This window comes from Protopterus annectens, chromosome 16.part0 (assembly GCF_019279795.1).
Source record: "Protopterus annectens isolate FY-2018-M chromosome 16.part0, PAN1.0, whole genome shotgun sequence".
Lineage (NCBI taxonomy): Eukaryota > Metazoa > Chordata > Ceratodontiformes > Protopteridae > Protopterus > Protopterus annectens.
The window spans coordinates 231,781,540-231,799,814 of NC_056750.1; the positions used below are offsets into that span (position 1 = coordinate 231,781,540).

The following is an 18,275-nucleotide window of genomic DNA, read 5'->3' on the forward strand; positions in this document are numbered from 1 at the left end:
CAAACATTTCCTGAAAAGAGGGTGGATAGGAATATGAAGGTAGGCATCCTTTAGGTCCAGGGAAACTATAAAGGCCCAGGGAAGTAACAGGATCTGAAGAGAAAGTATTTGGAAGGATGACACTATAAGAAAAGTGTTCAGAAAAGAAAGATCCAGGATGTCTCTAGGACCCCTCTTTTCACAGGAACCAGAAACATTATGGAACAAAACCCTAGACCTCTCTCTGTCTGAGGAATCAGATGAAGCAAATCTCAAACCTCTTAGCACAAGAAATCTGGACAAAGCCTAAATTAATGGGGGGAGGGGGGGGGGCAAAGATGTGCTTCAAATCTTTCATGACTTTACCCTGATCCTGCAAGGTCTTAAAGAGCTCTGTCACAGCAGTGCCAAACAACTTCTGTTTATCCACAGGAACATTCTGAAGTTTTGTTTTAATATCATCTCGCAAGGCTTGAAGGCAAAGCCAGGAATAGCTCCTCATCACAGAACCAGAGGCAGCAGCACTAGAAGATGCATTTGCTGCATCATAACTGCACTTTATACAGTGAAGAGCATCTTGGAATCTAGAAATGAAAGAGCTGAAGCCTTACCCTCATAGTCAGGCAAGTCAAAGACAATCTTCCCAATCAACGAAAGAAGAGACAAAATGTATCTTGTCATATAGGTCTGGTAATTTATTGCACTAAAGGCTAAAGTAACACAAGGTTATACTTTCTTACCAATCGTCTCCATAGCTCTACTGTCCTTATCCAAGGAAAGGATCTTAGAAGAGACAACAGCCTAGAAGGCTTATCAGTATACACGGAAATTACTGTTGGATCAGATGAAGGGCATTTGTATAGAAACTTGCAGGCATCCAGAACCTTACAGAGCCTGTCAGGTTTCTTACGGGCTGAAGGCTGAGGGTCTGACGCCAGGAAAGCAGCCAAGAAGGTATCCAACAGAACAGCCAGCACAGGAGGGACAGCAGAAGGTTTAGGAAAGTCCACCTGTAATAACTCATAGTACCTTTTCTGGACATCAGTTACCTGGAAGCAATCCCATTTAAAATGTTCCATCATGTGCAGGACCATGTCTCCAAAGGATACTGCTTCCCAAGGAGAATCAGGACTGACTCCTTTTCCTCTGAACCACAGTCTAATGGAGAATGCAACTGAGAGGAGTAGGCTAAAAAGTCTGCATCAGAGTCAGAATCCTCATCCATGGATTCAAGGACTCTTGCCCTTTTGGGGATAGAGGACCAAGGGGGTGCAGGAAATGAAACCCCATGAAAAGGCTTCAATGCCATCAAACCATTGAAGAAGCCTTCAGTGAAGTCCTGCCATTCCTTTTGTGGATCCCTGGCAGCAGACACCACATATTTAGTTTTCTGTCTTTTCTTCAATGAGATGAATGCCTTGAAAAAACATGGTTGTTTGGACCACTGCCTGGATTCAGTCAAGGTACCCAGTACCTCTTCCCTAGCAAGGATTTGAGGAATCCCTTTTGGTCAGTCAGAGATAATCAGCAGTGGTTCCCTCTCAGCTTCTGCAGTGTACGTTTGCAAAGCCTACATGGATGTGTGAGAAACAGATTTCATGCTGGCTTTTGAGAAGGTCATGGCAGAAGAAACCAATGGCAATACAGGACTGTCCTCCAGGTTTGCATGTTCCAAAAGAGAGGCTTCTGGTAGAGGCTGGACAACAGCATGTTCAGGCCTAGACTTCCTGACCTTCTTATTGAGCAGCAGACACACCTCAGGGTGAGTGAAGTCTGCCATGGTACCTTGTGCCAATAGCTTGAGATACTGGTTCTCAAGATAAATGGAAAGGGAAGAAAGATGGCTATGTAAAGTCTTAGGTATGAAAAACAACAAAATGGGCACCTTTAGTTGAATGTGACTTATTAAATGGTATGTTTAGGTAGAGAGGCTACCCTAAAGATTTAATAATGGACATTCAGGGCAAAGTAATGAAAGCTATGAAAGACAGATTATAGGGTGGGATCACTACATTATTAGTGACATTAACACCAATACAGAAGGTGTTTTGAATGAAGAAGAAAGGTTTTGAAAGTGCTTTTGTTACTGACCAACAGTGATCCTCAAATGATTAGGAATACCATTCAGAATAAAATGGACAAAATTTGCTAGTTTATCAGATTTGAAAGTGATTTTTGATAAACCTTTAAAGTGTATTTTTAGGACGGGACTCAGTATTAAGGATTTGTTAGAACATAGTCAAAGCAGTACAAAATGGAACAATAAGAAAAAAGTGGGTACATTCAAATGTGGGTCATGTCCGCAATGTACATTTATTGTCAATTCTGACATTGTATATACAGAAAGCAGGGACAGATATATTGTGGCTAAGTCCGACTGTACTTGCAATACTAGTGGTACAGTATATATTGCACTATGCAGGGTATGTAACGATTTTTATGTAGACAAGACAGAAAGGAAACTAAAAAAAAAAAAAAAAAAGAATATATGACCATATTTATGATATTGAAATTAAAAATCACAAGAACACTTTATTTAAGCACACCCTTTTATGTCAGGAAGCTAAATGTTTGTTTTTTATGTTAGCGGAGGTACCTGTTGATGTCAGGGGAGGGAGTGCATGGGAAATGAAAATTAGGTACAAAGAGGTCTATTGGCAAATTATTTTAGAAGCCAACGGACCACCTGGATCACATGAAGCTGTTTCCCTTGCCCAGTTTTGAAAGTAAGTGCAGCAAGGCTGTGATATACGTACATAATTACATTTAAATTCGGTTGCAATAAATGGAGTTTGTATCTATTATTTTAATGTATTATTTGGAAGTAATTAAACGTTTGACCACTTGAGGGAGTCATCGACAATGCATTTTAATGTGCCAACTTTAAATTGTTGAATTTTATAATTTATAGTTTTAAAATGATACACTATTAAATTATAATTAGATAGGTTGCTTATATTGTTAGAATACTTATACATACATTTTTATATGTATGTAGTCGTTTAAATAGGATAATATGGCTTTAATTCACAGTATCACACTGATTAAGTTGATTCATTAGTTAACTGAATTATTGGTAGTTCCTAAATATTCCTGTATATAAAGGTCTGTCGTACCTTGTGTTGTTACATCTGGGGAAGTCTTACTTTGTGGACGAAAACGTGGTGAATACATTAAGGCGTTTATGTGTTATGTATTTTAAATCTGTTCAATAAAGTAGTTTTTTAACCCAGTTTCATGTGGAACGTCCTTCTGAGGTGCCCTTTTTTGTTTTTCTAGTTTAGTTATTTGGGCACTGTATTTCCTTATTTTGTGGCTCTTAGGTATGAAAGCCTGACAGATGGTGTGTGGTCGTGGGATGCACCTAAGCAAAAAGTACAGTTTTGTACCTACCATAAATGTAGATGTTCGAGTGTTCACACTGCTACAGTCATTACACTTGGGTTATCCTGCCGTCGGGTGGTCCCGCAGTCGGCCAGAGTTCCAAAGTCTTGGTCCGGCATCGGTTGCTGTCGCTTCTTCCCTGACGTCAGTGTGCCAGGGGTATATAAGATGCATCCGACGCCATTTTCTTCATTTTTTTCTTGCCCCAGATGTCAGGTGCCCCCAAGTAGGTAGGCAATACATATTGCTAATAAAAACTATACATATAAAATAAAAACAATACCTTCAGTTACAAGCAAATACACCACAAAGGTTGTATAGGATAGAAAGGTATAGATAAGTCCAGCTAATTCAGAGGGGATGGAGGGAGGGTAACCTGGACTGCAGCAGTGTGAACACTCGAACATCTACATTTATGGTAGGTACAAAACTGTACTATGTTCATCGTGTTACACTGCTGCAGTCATTACACTTGGATAGAATCCCAAAGCTAAGGTTGGGTGGCTGAACTATAAAGAGTTAGGATTGGCTATGAGGCTCTGCAGAACTGCAGTGGCAAATCCTGCTCTGGATTTAGAGTAAAGAGGCAAGTGGTAATACTTGGTAAAGGTGTGCACTGAACTCCAAGTTGCAGCCTCCAAAATTTCCTTGGTAGGTACTCCTCTGAGAAAGGCTGTTGAAGTGGCTGTTGCCCTGGTGGAATGTGGCCTAATGTTATTTGGGACTGATTTTCCATGCTGTGTGTAGCAGTAATGAATACAGTGTCCTATCCATTTGGATATAGTCTGCTTTGAGATAGCCTTGCCCTGTGATCCTGCAGCATATGCTACAAACAGTTGCTCAGTTTTCCTGAAAGCTTTTGTTTTGTCCAAGTAGAAGCATAGCTGCCTGTGTATGTCCAAAGAATGCAGAAGTTTCTCCCCTTTATTCTGGGGGTTTGGATAAAAAGTTGACAAATGGATGGTTTGGTTAAGAGCCTCACTAGATACCACCTTTGGCATAAAGGTAGGGTTTGTCCTTAAAGAAACCCTGTCCTGATGAAAAATTATAAAAGGTTCCACTGCCATTAATGCCTGTAGCGCTGAGACTCTTCATGCTGAAGTTACTGCCAGGAGCAGAGCTGTTTTCCATGATAAAAAATTTAGATCGGCTGTATTGGCTGGCTCAAAAGGTGGCAGGGTTAGTTTTTCCAAAACGAAATTGAGGTCCCAAGTTGGTGTTGGCACTCTCCGGGACAGTCTTATGGTTTTTAGCCCCTCTGAGGTACTGCTTTAGCAAGGGATGAGAGAATAAAGGAGGATCCGTGTTGCAATGTGCTGAAATGGCAGAGGCGTGGATCTTAATTGATGAGAAGGATAGGCCTCTGTCTAGCATCTCAGTTAAGTATTGTAAAATCTGAGGAATGTTTGGAACAAGAGGGTCAAGACTTTGAGCCTGGTTCCAGGCGCAGAATCTCTTCCATTTTTCTGAGTACGCTTTCCTGGTGCTAGGCCTCCTGGCTTCCAAAATGACATCCATAACAGCTTTAGAGAGAGGTGTTGCCTGTTTGACTAATGAATCTGCCATGCAGCCAGGTTTAGGGTTTTGAGCTGACCGTGCAGGATCTGATTGTTTTGTTGAGTCAGAAGGTGTGGAATTTGAGGCAAAATCCATGGTGGGCCTTGAGCTAAGTTCCTTAAGATAGGGTACCAGTGCTGGCATGGCCAGTCTGGAGCAATCAGGATCATCTATGGTTTTACTTGTCTGGTTTTTAGGAGTACCTTTGAAAGAGGAGGCAGTGGTGGGAAGGCATAAACTTTTAGGTTTTTCCAGCTGAACAAAAGAGCATCCACTTTCCATGCTTGTTTGTGATAAGTCCTTGTGCAGAATTTTTGTAGTTGGTAATTCAGTGGGAGGCAAAAAAGAGCTATGTCTGGGCATCCCCATTTTTGCGTTACCATGCTGAAGATTTGTGGATTCAATTTCCATTCGTGAGGGTCCATGATATTTCTGCTTAGATCGTCTGCCAGAGTATTTTTCTTTCCTGGCAGGAATTGTGCTTGCAGGTGAACTTGATACGTTAAAGCTGTGTTCCACAAGGTCATGGATTGCCTGCATAGGGGATAAGAATGAGTGCCCCCTTGCTTGTTTATGTACCACATTACTGTGGTGTTGTCTGTCTTTAATAACAATTATCCTGGACGCAGAAGGTCCTTGAAAGCTGCATTTTGAACAGCCAACATCTCTTTTTGATTGATGTGAAGATGCATCTGGTCTGTGGTCCACTTGCCCTGAATGCATTTTCCTGCCATGTGTGCTCCCCAGGCGTAATCCAAAGCATCTGTTGTTAGAGTCTGCCAGGCTGTGGGAAGGGTGAAAGGCTGACCCTTGTTTAGGTGACATGCCTGTGCCCACCATCAAAACTCCTGTTGTAGGCAGAGAATCATTGGTATTACTGCTTCTAAACTGTGAGAGTGTTGAGTCCAAACACTTTTTAGGTACCATTGTAATTTTCTCATATGCAGTCTGGCATATGGTATTAGTAGTATGCAGGATGCCATGAATCCCAGGGCCTGCAGAATTTTTCTTGCAGGGAGATGGGATTTTATTGCCAGTAATTGAAAATATTGAGTTAGTTGAACTTGTATGGTGTGAGGTAAGCCATCTGGGCCGTTGTATTTAAGCTGGCACCCAGGAATATAATCTGGTGTGAGGGCACTAGTTTTGACTTCTTTTCATTTACTGTGTACCCTAGAGAAATTAGCAACCTTTTTACAAACGCCAGATGCTGTAGAAGAATGTCCTTTGTCTCTACTTGAATGAGGCAGTCGTCCAGGTCTGGATATATTTAAATTCCTTTTTGTCTGCAAAATGCAATTACTGGTGCCAGGCACTTTGTGAAGACCCTGGGCGCAGTAGATAAGCCAAAGGGCAGTGCAGAGAATTGGTAGTGCATTGTACCAGCTTTGAATCTGAGGTATCTTCTGCAATTTTGTCTGATAGGGACATGCAGGTATGCCTCTTTGAGGTCCAGAGTAACAAGCCAAGCCTTCTTGCCTAGCATGGGTAGAAGCTGCTGTAATGTCAACATTTTGAATTTCGGAATATCTAGGTAAGTATTTAGAATTGAAAGGTCCAGTATGGGCCTCCAGGCCTTGTCCTTTCTGGGGACCAGGAAGAGTCTTGAGTAAAATCCTTGTCCTTGTTTCTGCTGTGGTACGTTTTGAATAGCTCTCATGTCCATGAGGGCTGAAATTTATATTTGTACCTCTGCCCATTGATTTTGTGGCAGGTCTGGCATTCCTTTCAGCCTTGGTAAAGTATGAAAGTGGAACCTGTAACCTTGAGACACAATATTCAGAACCCATTTGTCTTGGGTGATTGTCAGTTTTGAGAAAAAAGTGCTAGTTTTCCCCCTAAGGGGGCTTCCAAAAGGGAAGTGCTTGGCGTACAAATGGGAAAGTCATGGTTGAGACTTGTCCTCACCTCCTTTTGGGGTTGAGGAGCCCCACTGTCGTCTGTTTGAGCCTTGGGGTTGAGATCTGCCTCTCTGTGGTCTGTCTGACACTGGAAATGACCAATTCTTTGTTGGCCAATTTCTGCTAAAACGAGGTGGCTGTACCTGTAAGAAATCCTTGACTGTTTGCATAGATTTAGCTTTATCCTCCATTTTCTTTAACACCTCTTCTGCCTTAACACCAAACAAGGTATCATGCTGTAAAGGAGCATCCAATAATTTTGCCTTAACACGATCAGGTAAACTGTGTTCTTTTAACCAAGCATGTCTTCGAATCACAGAACCTGTAACTGCGGCTCTACAAGAGGCCTCTAAAGAATCAAAACATCATTGCAGAGTATGTTTTCCCACCTGTTCAACTGCATGCAATAAATCCTGCATTTCTTTACAATCAGGAGCTTCTGAGCTTGCAAGCATTTTCTGTTTTAACTGAGCCATTAAATATTGTTGGTACTTAAGCATGTGAAACTGGCAATTTAAAGCTCTTACTGCTAAAGTTGCAGAAGTGTATACTTTCTTCCCCCATCTATCCAAAGCTCTGGAATCTCTGTCAGAGGGTTACTGGATTTTTTGCAATGGAAGCCTTAACCCCTTTTGGACCCTGGGAAATAGTTTCTGGATCAGCAGAAGGGTTTTTATAAAGAAACTTGTGAGAGTCAGGGACTCTATAATGCCTATCGGGCTTGGCTGGTGCAGGGGGCAAAGAATCAGGAGATAAGCTGGATTCAGAGAACACATCATCCACAATACCTAGCACAGGCGGAATAGCCAGGGGCCTGTGCTGAGGCAATAAAAGGAAATCCCTGAGCCTTTTCTTGGATTCTGAGTAATCCTGACTTTCCCAATGGAAATGCTCCCTCATGGCATGTAAAGTTTCCCCAAAAGAATAATCCTCAGGAGGAGAGGCTGAAGGGATAAATTCTTCAGCATCAGAGTCCTCATAGGGGGGTAGAGAATATCCCTGGTCTGAAGAGGAATCAGAGGAAATGGAAACCTGATCAGAGGAATCATAGTCTGTATCCTGCCTAGGCCTTTTCTCAGGAGGGGGATGGGAACCCCTGATTAGAGTAATGAGGTCTTTGACCATTTTGAGCATCTGTTTCTTAGGCATGGAGGACTGTCCAGGAGAATGCTGTACTTGTTTCTTTGTCTTTAATGGTACTTTTGTCTTGGCTGTTGTTTTAATGGTAAGTTGTGAAGGTCTAAAAACACCCTCAGAAGCCGATGCCTGCTCAGCGGCTCCGGACCCATCTGAGGGATTAGTTTCCGTAGGCCCAGTACCTTGAGTTTCCAGAGGCCTAGTTGTCTCCACGTGGGAGTCGGAGGCGGCCTGTGGCTCTGAGGTAGCGGGTGTCAGGGGCTGCGAAAGCGCCTCACTGAGAACCGACGACTGGCCTAGAAGAGGTTTCGTTGTCGGTTTTGGACCTCGGATGCCTGTCTTTATCCTTGTCCTTGCGTTTTTTCGGTATTGCGGTCATCAGTTGATCCGACGGCATAGTATAATTGAACCTTCGGCCAAATGAGTGCAAAGCAAAATCAAAACGTCTTTTTATAGTGCGTTTGTTAAATCTAGCACAGAACCGACAACTAGTGACGTCGTGATCAGGGCCTAGGCATGGAATACAGTAAGAGTGGAAGTCCTTATGAGGTATTTGCTTCCCACAAGAAATACAATTATTAACTTTTTCTGACATTGGTCTGAGGCAAGAAAAAAGTTTCAACGGGTACTTAGCTTTATTGAAGACTTCGGATCTGAAATTTGACTTCGAAAATCTCAGGAGTCGGCCGACCGGCACTTGTGAACTGCTTCTGCTTCGGGCACCGTGTGGCAAGAAAGACTGAAGAAAATGACGTCGGATGCATGTTACATACCCCTGGCGCACTGACGTCAGGGAAGAAGCGACAGCAACCGACGCCGGACCAAGACTTTGGAACTCTGTCCGACTGCGGGACCGCCTGACGGCAGGATAACCCAAGTGTAATGACTGCAGCAGTGTAACACGATGAACATCAGGCACCTACTTTGGCAGTCTTTATGGGGAATCTGCCTCCCACACTAAATCCATTTCAAACAATGGTAGTTGTATTATGCACCAAATAAAATAAAAAAACAGGTACACCAGCAAAGATGAAAAAAAAAAGTCTCCAGCTTCCAGAAAGGTAGTGAAAAATTTGAAAGCAGTTGCTGTACCAAGACAAAAAAAAGTTTATTTTCCAAGCACAAATTAAAAGTTGAAACAACAAAATATCAAAAATGGCTTTTCATTCCGCAGCATAACAAATGGGGATTTCATCAGAACCAAATTGCAGCTTTAGGTCAGCCATTTTAAATACTACTTCCTCAGTCGTGTGTCCTAATTACAAATTAATCAAACTGCAATTAAACAATTAATGGCTGTGTAAAGTAAACCATTTAAAAACATCAAAAATAGCTTCTATTATCACCCTTAATCTAAAATAAAAAATAAAATTAAAAAAAACCAGCTTACTATTAAATACTAGAACTAACATCATTCAGTTTATGAAGAACCAAGATTAAACTAATAATAAATGATAAATGTGCCTCTTAAGAGAATCATTATCTTATTAATTATTAGATGTATAATATAACCACTCTTTGCTTAGGATTGGCATTAAGGAAAGATGGTCATTCAAATGCGGGTGGTGGTTAGCTTCGAGTTTAAGCTGCCAAATCAGTTCCATAAACTTAATTCTATCCTCCCAACAGCCACCCCAAGGGTTAGGGGAAATTCTTTCCAGGATGACAAAGAAAACCTGGTTAAATTTTTCACAACAAAGTGAATGCCTGTACAGGGTATTGCTGGCATTGCCCTTAATAATATCACAGCTATGTTAATAAATACATTTTTTTAATCTCCTTTTGGTCTTGCCATCATAAAATGCTAGATATCCTGAACAAGTGGCAGGGTACACCACATCCCCTTAGTATGACAATTTCCCTATCAGGGTGGACAACAATACTGAAAGTGTTACCTAAAATGAAGGAGTCTTTTTTTCCAGTATATATCTGCATTGATTACAGGCACCACACTTTTTGGTACCTTTTTGAGCACCTGTATTGATATGGAAGAATCTTCGGTCTCTATAATATTTTTAACACTTCTACCTCTGTTGTAGATAAACGCTGGTTTATGGTCCACAATGTTTTTAATTTTATCATTGCTTCATAAGATATTCCAATGTTTAAAAACAGTGTTCTTAACTATTCTGAAACCCAAATTATATTCTAAAATTAAGGCTGTATTATAACTGTGAAGGCTGCCAGCCTAGCCAAATAGAAAATTCTGTTGTCTGTAAATATTAATGTAAACCACAGGCTTGCGTCTTAAATGGTAAAAATAGTGTTACATGTGGAACTGAAAAAAATATAACAGTGCATTCTACTGACCAAGTAAAGCATGCTGTGACCCTTCGATGTAAACACAGCTCCGGCTGGTCTAGATGAAGGAATTCTTGCTAGTGTTTTAAGACCAGATTTAATGGCCAGAATTTGCATGCATAAATGTCAACGGCTTTGCTTCCTGACCTGGTGTGAGCTTACTAAAGAATTAACCTGTTAGCCTGGGAACCCAGAGAAGTGTGAAGAATAATGTAATGTGAACCAGGAATGTGATTTTAAAAACAGAGAGAATCAGAGAGCATGAAGCATTTTTGTCTTGACCATCCAACTCAGCACTGCCGTTGCTCTATATGTAAGTTTATCTTGTATTTTCTCTTAGAAATAGCTAGAAAGATTAGACTAAGTGTTTTTCTGTGATGACAGAACTGTACTACTGAATTAGTTCAAATATTTCTCTGTGATCTCTGAACTCTTGACTAGCACTGTGTAGTAAAAAGTATTGTCTTGTATTTTGGCTATTTGTTATCAAATATTTTGAAACCTTCTCAACTGTGGCTGTTTTTGTAGAGATAATTTAAGCTCTTTAGAGTACCTGCATGCCTTTGGTAAAACTGTACAAAGCCACTCCAATAGCTTTATAGTTTCATAGTTTCATAGTACATTACTAGGCTATCTGCCCTGGGACATTTGTAAGCCTAGCCATAGTGATATGGCTTTTGCCACCCATGAAATGGTACAAAAATGTAGAGAATAAATCTAGAATACTGTGCCTCTGTCTAGTAGTGACACAATGAAGGTCCCCTTATATAACAGAATTAGTTTACTATGCCCCTGTCTAGCAGTGACACAGATGTGTCCCCTGGGGTAAACTTACGATCTCCCATCCACTCATCAAGATTTCTCTTGAAGAGAGTCAGTGAGGGGCTCTGCTTAATACGAACTGGGATCCTGTTCCAAAGCATGGGAAGCCTCTGGGTTATGAATCTATCCCTCCAGCATGTCCTATTCATACTTGTGCCGAGGTTTAAGTCTTTAGCTCTCGTGGTCCTGATGGATTTGGATTTTTTGAGGTGGAGCATGTCCATCGGATCCTGATTGGACATGACCTTGTACGTCAGGCAGAGATCACCTCTGAGCAGGCGGTATGCTACTGAATAGAGCTGAAGTTTCTTTAGTTTGGCAGAATAAGACATATGTTGGAGACCCTTGATCCTTTTGGTGAGGTACTTTTGTGGTCTCTCCAGCTGTTGCAAATGTCGGGTGAGGTACATACCAAATGGGGCATTGTACTCAATCATGGGTCTGATGAGGGAGGAATATAGGGGTACAATGACATCCTTGGATCTGGATGTGAATCCCTTCATGATGAGGTGTGCAAGGTAGAATGTTTTTCTAACCACTTTGGCAACGTGGGTGTCAAATGAGAGGTCGCTGTCTACTTGGGTCCCTAGGTCTCCGATTACTTTTTCGTACTCAGTGGGTTGCTGTCTATGTGATAATTTGTGGGTACTTTGTTTTTTCCAAAAGGGATGACTATACATTTTTTGGCATTTAGTTTAAGGCCGTGACTACGGCACCAGTTGTCTGTTTCAGTGAGGCCTTTTTGTAGGATGTGTGTGTCTGCTGGTGTATCGACTATGGCGCCTAGTTTGCAGTCATCTGCGAACTTTGTCAGCCACAGCCCTCCCATGTTTGCTTTAACATCTGAGAAATAAATGCCGAACAAGAGGGGTCCCAGGACAGATCCCTGTGGGACACCACTTGTGACTGGCTTTGAGTCTGACATTGCTCCAGCGATTTTAACTTTATGGGTTCTGTCCTTTAGCCAGTTTGCAACCCATCTAGTGACATAAGGGTTTACTTTTAAGCTGTTTAGCTTATCTATGATGCCTGAGTGGGGTATTGTGTCAAGGCCTTAGCCAAGTCCAGGTATGCTGTATGGACTGCTTTGCCCTCATCAATGGCTCTAGTGACTGTTTTGAAAAAGTCAACCAGGTTTAAAAGGCAGGATCTGCCCTTTACAAAGCCGAACTGGGTGGGGTCAAGTGTCTGTAGGTCCCCTATGTCTCTGTTTATGAGTTCCATAATAATTCTTTCCATAGCTTTGCAGACCAGGCTAGTTAAGCTTATGGGGTGGTAGTTTCCAGGGTCTGTAGAGGCACCCCCCTTGTGGAGAGGGACCACTGTTGCTGTACGCCAGTGTTCAGGTACATATCCCGAAGTAAGGCTAAGGTTAAATAGCATTTTTATGTGTGGGTTTAGCTCCTCTTGGAGTTCACGTAACACGCACCCCGGGATACCGTCAGGTCCCATTGATGCTGTGTTTTTTGCTTTGTTTAGGGCGGTTCTCACTTGGACATCTGAGATGACAGGGAGATTACATTCAGCTGGGATAAGTATTTCTTCTTTTGGGGGTGAAGGAGGGGAGAAATTAGCACTGAACTTGTCAGACAGAATGTTAGCAATATCTGTGGGTTCAGTGTATTTTTTGTTGTTGTGAACCAACTCTGAGCATATCTGAGGGTTTCCGCCCAGGTTTCTAACATAGCTGAAGAAGGCTTTGTGGTTATCTTTAGTGTCCTTAGCGATTTTTCTCTCAAAGTTTGCCTTGGATGTTTTTATGAAAGAACGTAGTTTTCTGCTAATGTTGATCAGAGATGTCTTCCCTTCATGGGATTTCGCTCTGACGTGCAGTAGCTTCCTTCTTTTGTTATACAATTTGTTTATGGCTGAGGTCCACCAGACAGGACGCTTAGGACACTTACATTTGGTGGAGAGGGACTTGGATTTGTTTGGGATTGCATGATCCATGCATTCTTGGAGATGTCCATAGAAAGCATTTGTGAAGGATTCGGCATTGTGGATGTGGTATCCACTGGCACAGTGGGCTTAAAGGATACCACCTCAGTCTTAAGAAGAGTGAAGTCTGCTTTTGAGAAGTTTTTCACTGTGGTCTTTTGTGCTGGGGGTGGAGGTGGGATATGTATATCCAGGGTGATTAGTTTGTGGTCAGATCTCACTAGTGAGGGTATACTTCTGGTGTGGAGCATTTTGTCCCCATGTTTGTGATGATCAGGTCTAGTATATTATCTCCCCTAGTGGGAGAGGTGACTAGTTGTTCCAGTGCATTTGAATTTATGAATTCCAGGAACCTTTGGGCTAGGGTATTAGGGCTAGAATAATGTACCCAATCTATGTTTGGGTAGTTGAAGTCTCCCAGTATGATGGTATTTTGTGATACATTCATATCCTCCAATGTCTTCAGGAAGGCTGAGTGGGGTTCTTGAGATTGGGAGGGTGGTCTGTAACATGCTACCAGTTGTATAGCAGTTTTGCCTATGGTTAGTTGCACCTGTATGGTCTCTGATGCTTCATGTGTTGCTACTAACCTGGAGGTGTGGGTGTCCTTTATGAATATGGACACTCCCCCTCCCTTTGTGGTTCGGCCCGGGTTTTGGGGCCGAAAAGCATGATACGAGGTATAGCTTGGTAGCGCTGGGGTGCTCTCAAGAACCTTGAACCAGGTTTCAGTTACTGCACAGACGTCGATGTTCTCCATGCTGAGGAGTGCATCAAGTGCCTGCATCTTGAGATTTAGACTTCTGGTGTTGAGCAGCATTACCCTTAGTTTTTTTCCATTTTTGTTTTCTAAGGAGGTGGGCTTGTCTTTTGAGCCTTGCCTAAAAAAGGCACTATAGGGGTGGCAAGAGCCTTAGCCAATATCCGGAAGCCCAGTGGTGACAGGTGTAAGCCATCCCTTGCGAAGCAGCGTGGCTTGTCCAACATATCATCCCAGGCAGACAGACATTGGATCCCCTTAGAATGACACCAGTACTTGAGCCAATTGTTAAAGCTGATCATCTTGTCTTTGTATTGTGGTATCATTCTTGGTGAGGGCAAGATGCTGCTCAGGGTCAGGGTCATACCAGCCTGGGCTACATAATTGGAGAGCTCCTCTATGTCTCTTTTCATGTAGTCCAGGGAGGTACATCTCAGGTCATTCACACCAGCATGGACAATGACGGAGTCATATTTGTACTTGCTTTGGAGTGACCTGAGTGAAATGTAGGTGTTCTAAAAATACTGGAAGAAAAAACACAGATTTCTTTTATAAATATATCATCTAGGTAATTGATCTGGTAATACTGCATTTATGAGTAAACTTTAAAAATGAGGTACTGTGACTGATTTACCGAACAAAAGGAGATGCTAAGTGAGAATTGCTGGTCCACAATATAAAGACATTATCCAAAAACCTAAGATATAATTTTACATGCTGAAATAAATTTAGAATTAAATAAAAATTTTGTTTCCCAAGAAAGCATTACCCAATCTGCCTCCCACACTGACATTTCTCTTTATTTAGACGACATGTAACCCATTGAAAAGTATAAGAAAAAGAACTCCAACTGAGTACTAATGTTGAAGATGTACGCTCGGTATAACCTACAAAGTGAAGGGCATTCAGAATGACGTATGATAATGACGTTTGGACTGGTGACAATGAAGTACGGGGCTGTGAGCTTTTGTATGTCACCTTTATGCCCTCCACTTGTGTGAGGAGCACACATCTGATATACAATGCTTCTGAGTAATTAAGGCTTTTGTATACTGGTTGGACTTTGGGATATCCTTGGCTGGAGATCCCAGAGGTGATAAATACTGCCAGTGATATGGATGGACATCTTAGAATACAGTCTATTTTGACCATTACTCTGTTAAAAATGAGGACAGGAATGATTCAAGCCCACACCAGAAGCTGCAGGTAGGATCTCATCTGCAGACTACACTAAATAACTCTTGCTTGAGTTGCTGTTTTTCTAGAGTTCTCCACACAGAATCATAAGATGGTTTCCACAAAGCCCAGGACATCTTAAAAATTGTTGCAATGTGCAGTGTCCACAGAAAGTTCACACCAATGAATGTCTGAAAAACATGAACAGTGTTAGACCAGGTAACAGCTACACCAGAGGAAATGGATACCTTTATTTAGATATATATAAAATACTGGCACCAAAACATGAGTCAGTTCTCCTGTCCCACCTTCCCCATTTGTTTAACATTCCTAACTGACAGATAATCCACACTTGGGCAAGTCTTTTCAAACAAGCACTTACAACTACTACATTTTAATGTGCATACCTCACAAGCTTTTTTCTGTATAACATCCTTTTCTTGCTGCAGTTTTTAAATATACTGACATTCAATGATGAGCAGAACACTCATCAATATTTCTTTTGTATTTATTTTCCACATCAGCTGAGAAACCGTTCATCTACAAATACTGCAAAAAGCAGAGTCCACTCCTTAATGGGAAGAACAGGATAGTTAAATACTCAGTTCTTGACTGCTCCATGATCGTACTGAATTTTCAAATTTTCTCATAAAAAAGCATAAAATGCTGCAATCCTGCAACCATAAACATAGTCAGACAACTAACTCCTCTTCCCATGCTTCCCAGCTTCTACACATTAAGATATACATCACTTACTCCAGCTATCAAAATCTAGCTGAACGTACAAAGAAGGTAGTGTTTCAAACTGAGTGATTAACATTTTTAACCGTGTATTAATACTTAGAATATTCCACACTGCCCAGATGTAAGCACTAGTACATTTTATTCCCCTGTGCACAACAATTTAAAGAATAATCTCAGGTTAGATCATGTTTCACAGATTACACCTATGATTAGTACATTTTGGTGAAGAAAACTTGAGTACCGTATTTCTTATTAATGTTGAGATGCAACACAAAATAATCTACTCTCCTACCATTAAGACGTCACGAGCCTCCATGAGAATCTGATGGCCTTCCCTTGTACCACTTTCAATGAGGACCTTAAAAGAAACAGAGTGAAAGAGGGGGGAAAAGGCCTGTGTTATATTTAATGTGAGATTGTAATGTGCCATTACAAAGTTTACACAAACACTACAAGAGCACTGATAATAGTCAAATATAAAGAGCATATGCTTGCAATGGAAAACTACCATAAATGGTAGAAAGGTAAGGAAGCCAACATGGCAATAAACAAAACTCCGCAATAAAGTAGTCAGTCTTCCACAGCAAGAAAGACAGCACACCTCAAAAGAACTCATCTGGAAATTCCAAGAAAATTATGAAACGCTATTAGCAATGAAAAAAATGTGAACACCAGGCCAGGGTGGCATTTTGATGTACCAACTAAAGGCAAAGTAAACTAGTTGCTTACATAAGCCTGCAAGTCTTACAGAATCCAGATGTATTGGCTATGCAATGACACAATTCTCAAAATAAATCACCTCAGCAGCCAGTTCCAAATTTGAGTAATAAAATACTTCTCCATGTATTTCTAAAGGGCTGTTTCTACTGAATGCAACCCTCGAAAAGCATAATGTTTAACTTCAAGTCTGTGTGTGTGTGCCTGCGTGCGTGTGTGTGTGTGTGCGTGCGTGAGTGCGTGAGTGCGTGCGTGCGTGCGTGCATGCGTGTGTGTGTGAGTGCATGTGTGTGTGTGCGCGTGCGTCTGTACATCAGTTTGTATGCAGGAAAGGGAACATGTCATCTACAAGGATGACAGGGCACATGAAGTGCATACTCCCGCAGAGCATGGCACTGCCAAGCAGCACCTTGACTATGCAATACAAGCACCCAGATAATCAGATAACTACAGCAGCAGCAGATGCAAAATGCCAGCGACCTGTTTCAGGCATGATCTGACTCAAAGTATGCAAAAGTGAAAAGTGTGCCATCAACACCAGTATCACATTACATATAAACAAATAACACAACACCAATTGAATGTAAAAACAGATTATGTAGGACATAACAAACATCTTCAGAAGACAGACTTCAGCACTGGTACTGACTTAGATGTACCGATTTACATCACTTCTGTTCAAAAGAAGGAGTGATTGTGCATTTGTCATCCTTAGGATTCCGTAATTCTGATCTAGTTTTAGATCCTTCAGATTTGTGGCATGTCAGAGATGGCCCTATCTTTTATTAACTAGAATGAGATAAGAATAAAATGTCATGCTGACAGCATCTGCAGCATTCTCCAATGTGCCCTTCCCAGGCATGAGAACATCCTTTTTGAGGCATACTTCCTGCTCTAGAGAGAAGAGAACATGTGAGGCAAAAAAGAACATTCCAGGATGTATACTCTCTTTGGTCTGGTAACTTCAAAACCCAGAGCTGTATTACAATAATATCCCACTGGCTGTGGTGGAGGAAGAACTTCATCACCACCACTGCTGAAAGGGAAATAATTAACGGGGTTGGAAATCCACTGAATGAGTGATGTGCAACAAAGGCAAAAGACAGCGCAAACAATCGCTGATGTGAAACAAAGGCAGAAGACAACTGCAGCGGCCGTAGAGTAACCCCAGAAGAATTAAGTGTTTACAGAATCTGCACTTTGGGATTAAAATGCAAGTTTTTTGTTTACTATACCTTTTAAGAAAGAGAGTTAAATGTATTTCTTTTCTGTTTAATCACAACAGGAATAATGCAATATTGTATAAGTAGAGTGCATATAAATATATTACAATTTTTTTTCTTTACTTGCTGTGCTGTTTTAAGAATTTTGATTTAGAGAGAGAGGAAACAAAAGAAAAATAAGGTAGGACAGCCCAAAGTTTTTTTTTCCTAAGTTATTTTTGCTACCACAGCCACACCAGCTAACCATCAAGAGATCCGCGGTGGTGGTGCTGCGGTAGTGTTGTCGCTTCACAGTAAGACGTTGTCCGGTTCGATTCACAGCTAGAGCGTCTTCTGCGTGGAGACATGGGCAAATGGGCGTACCTTCGTTGAAGGTTGTGCGTCAGGGCTGGTAACTCGGCACGTAAAAATCAACTACCAATCATTAGCGGACAGGAGTTCCGCTGTGGCAACCCCTAACCGTGAAAAGCCGAAAGACACAAACAAACCAGCTAACCATCAAGCTTCTCCTCAGACAGTCAGGGGATTTTACCCAGAGGCAAAGTGAGAGCTGTTAAGGGGCAGGGCCTTGTCCTGAGAAGGACGTTTCAAGGTTCAAGCAAAGCATGTCAAAGATGTAGGCCACAGAGCTTTTTT

At 41.6% G+C, this 18,275-nt stretch overlaps 1 protein-coding gene across 2 annotated transcripts in view; it reads right to left on the reverse strand.

Moving 5' to 3' along the window:
• The window catches only part of METTL17 (methyltransferase like 17), a 760,923-nt gene that overhangs the window by 192,897 nt on the left and 549,751 nt on the right, over positions 1–18,275 (reverse strand). The window contains exon 10 of one of the 2 annotated variants that reach the window (XM_044058499.1): positions 15,992–16,057. The exons of the other annotated variant lie outside the window; for it this stretch is intronic. Coding sequence (XP_043914434.1) covers positions 15,992–16,057 — 66 coding nt within the window. The remainder of the gene's footprint in view (positions 1–15,991; positions 16,058–18,275) is intronic. 2 annotated transcript variants of the gene reach the window in all.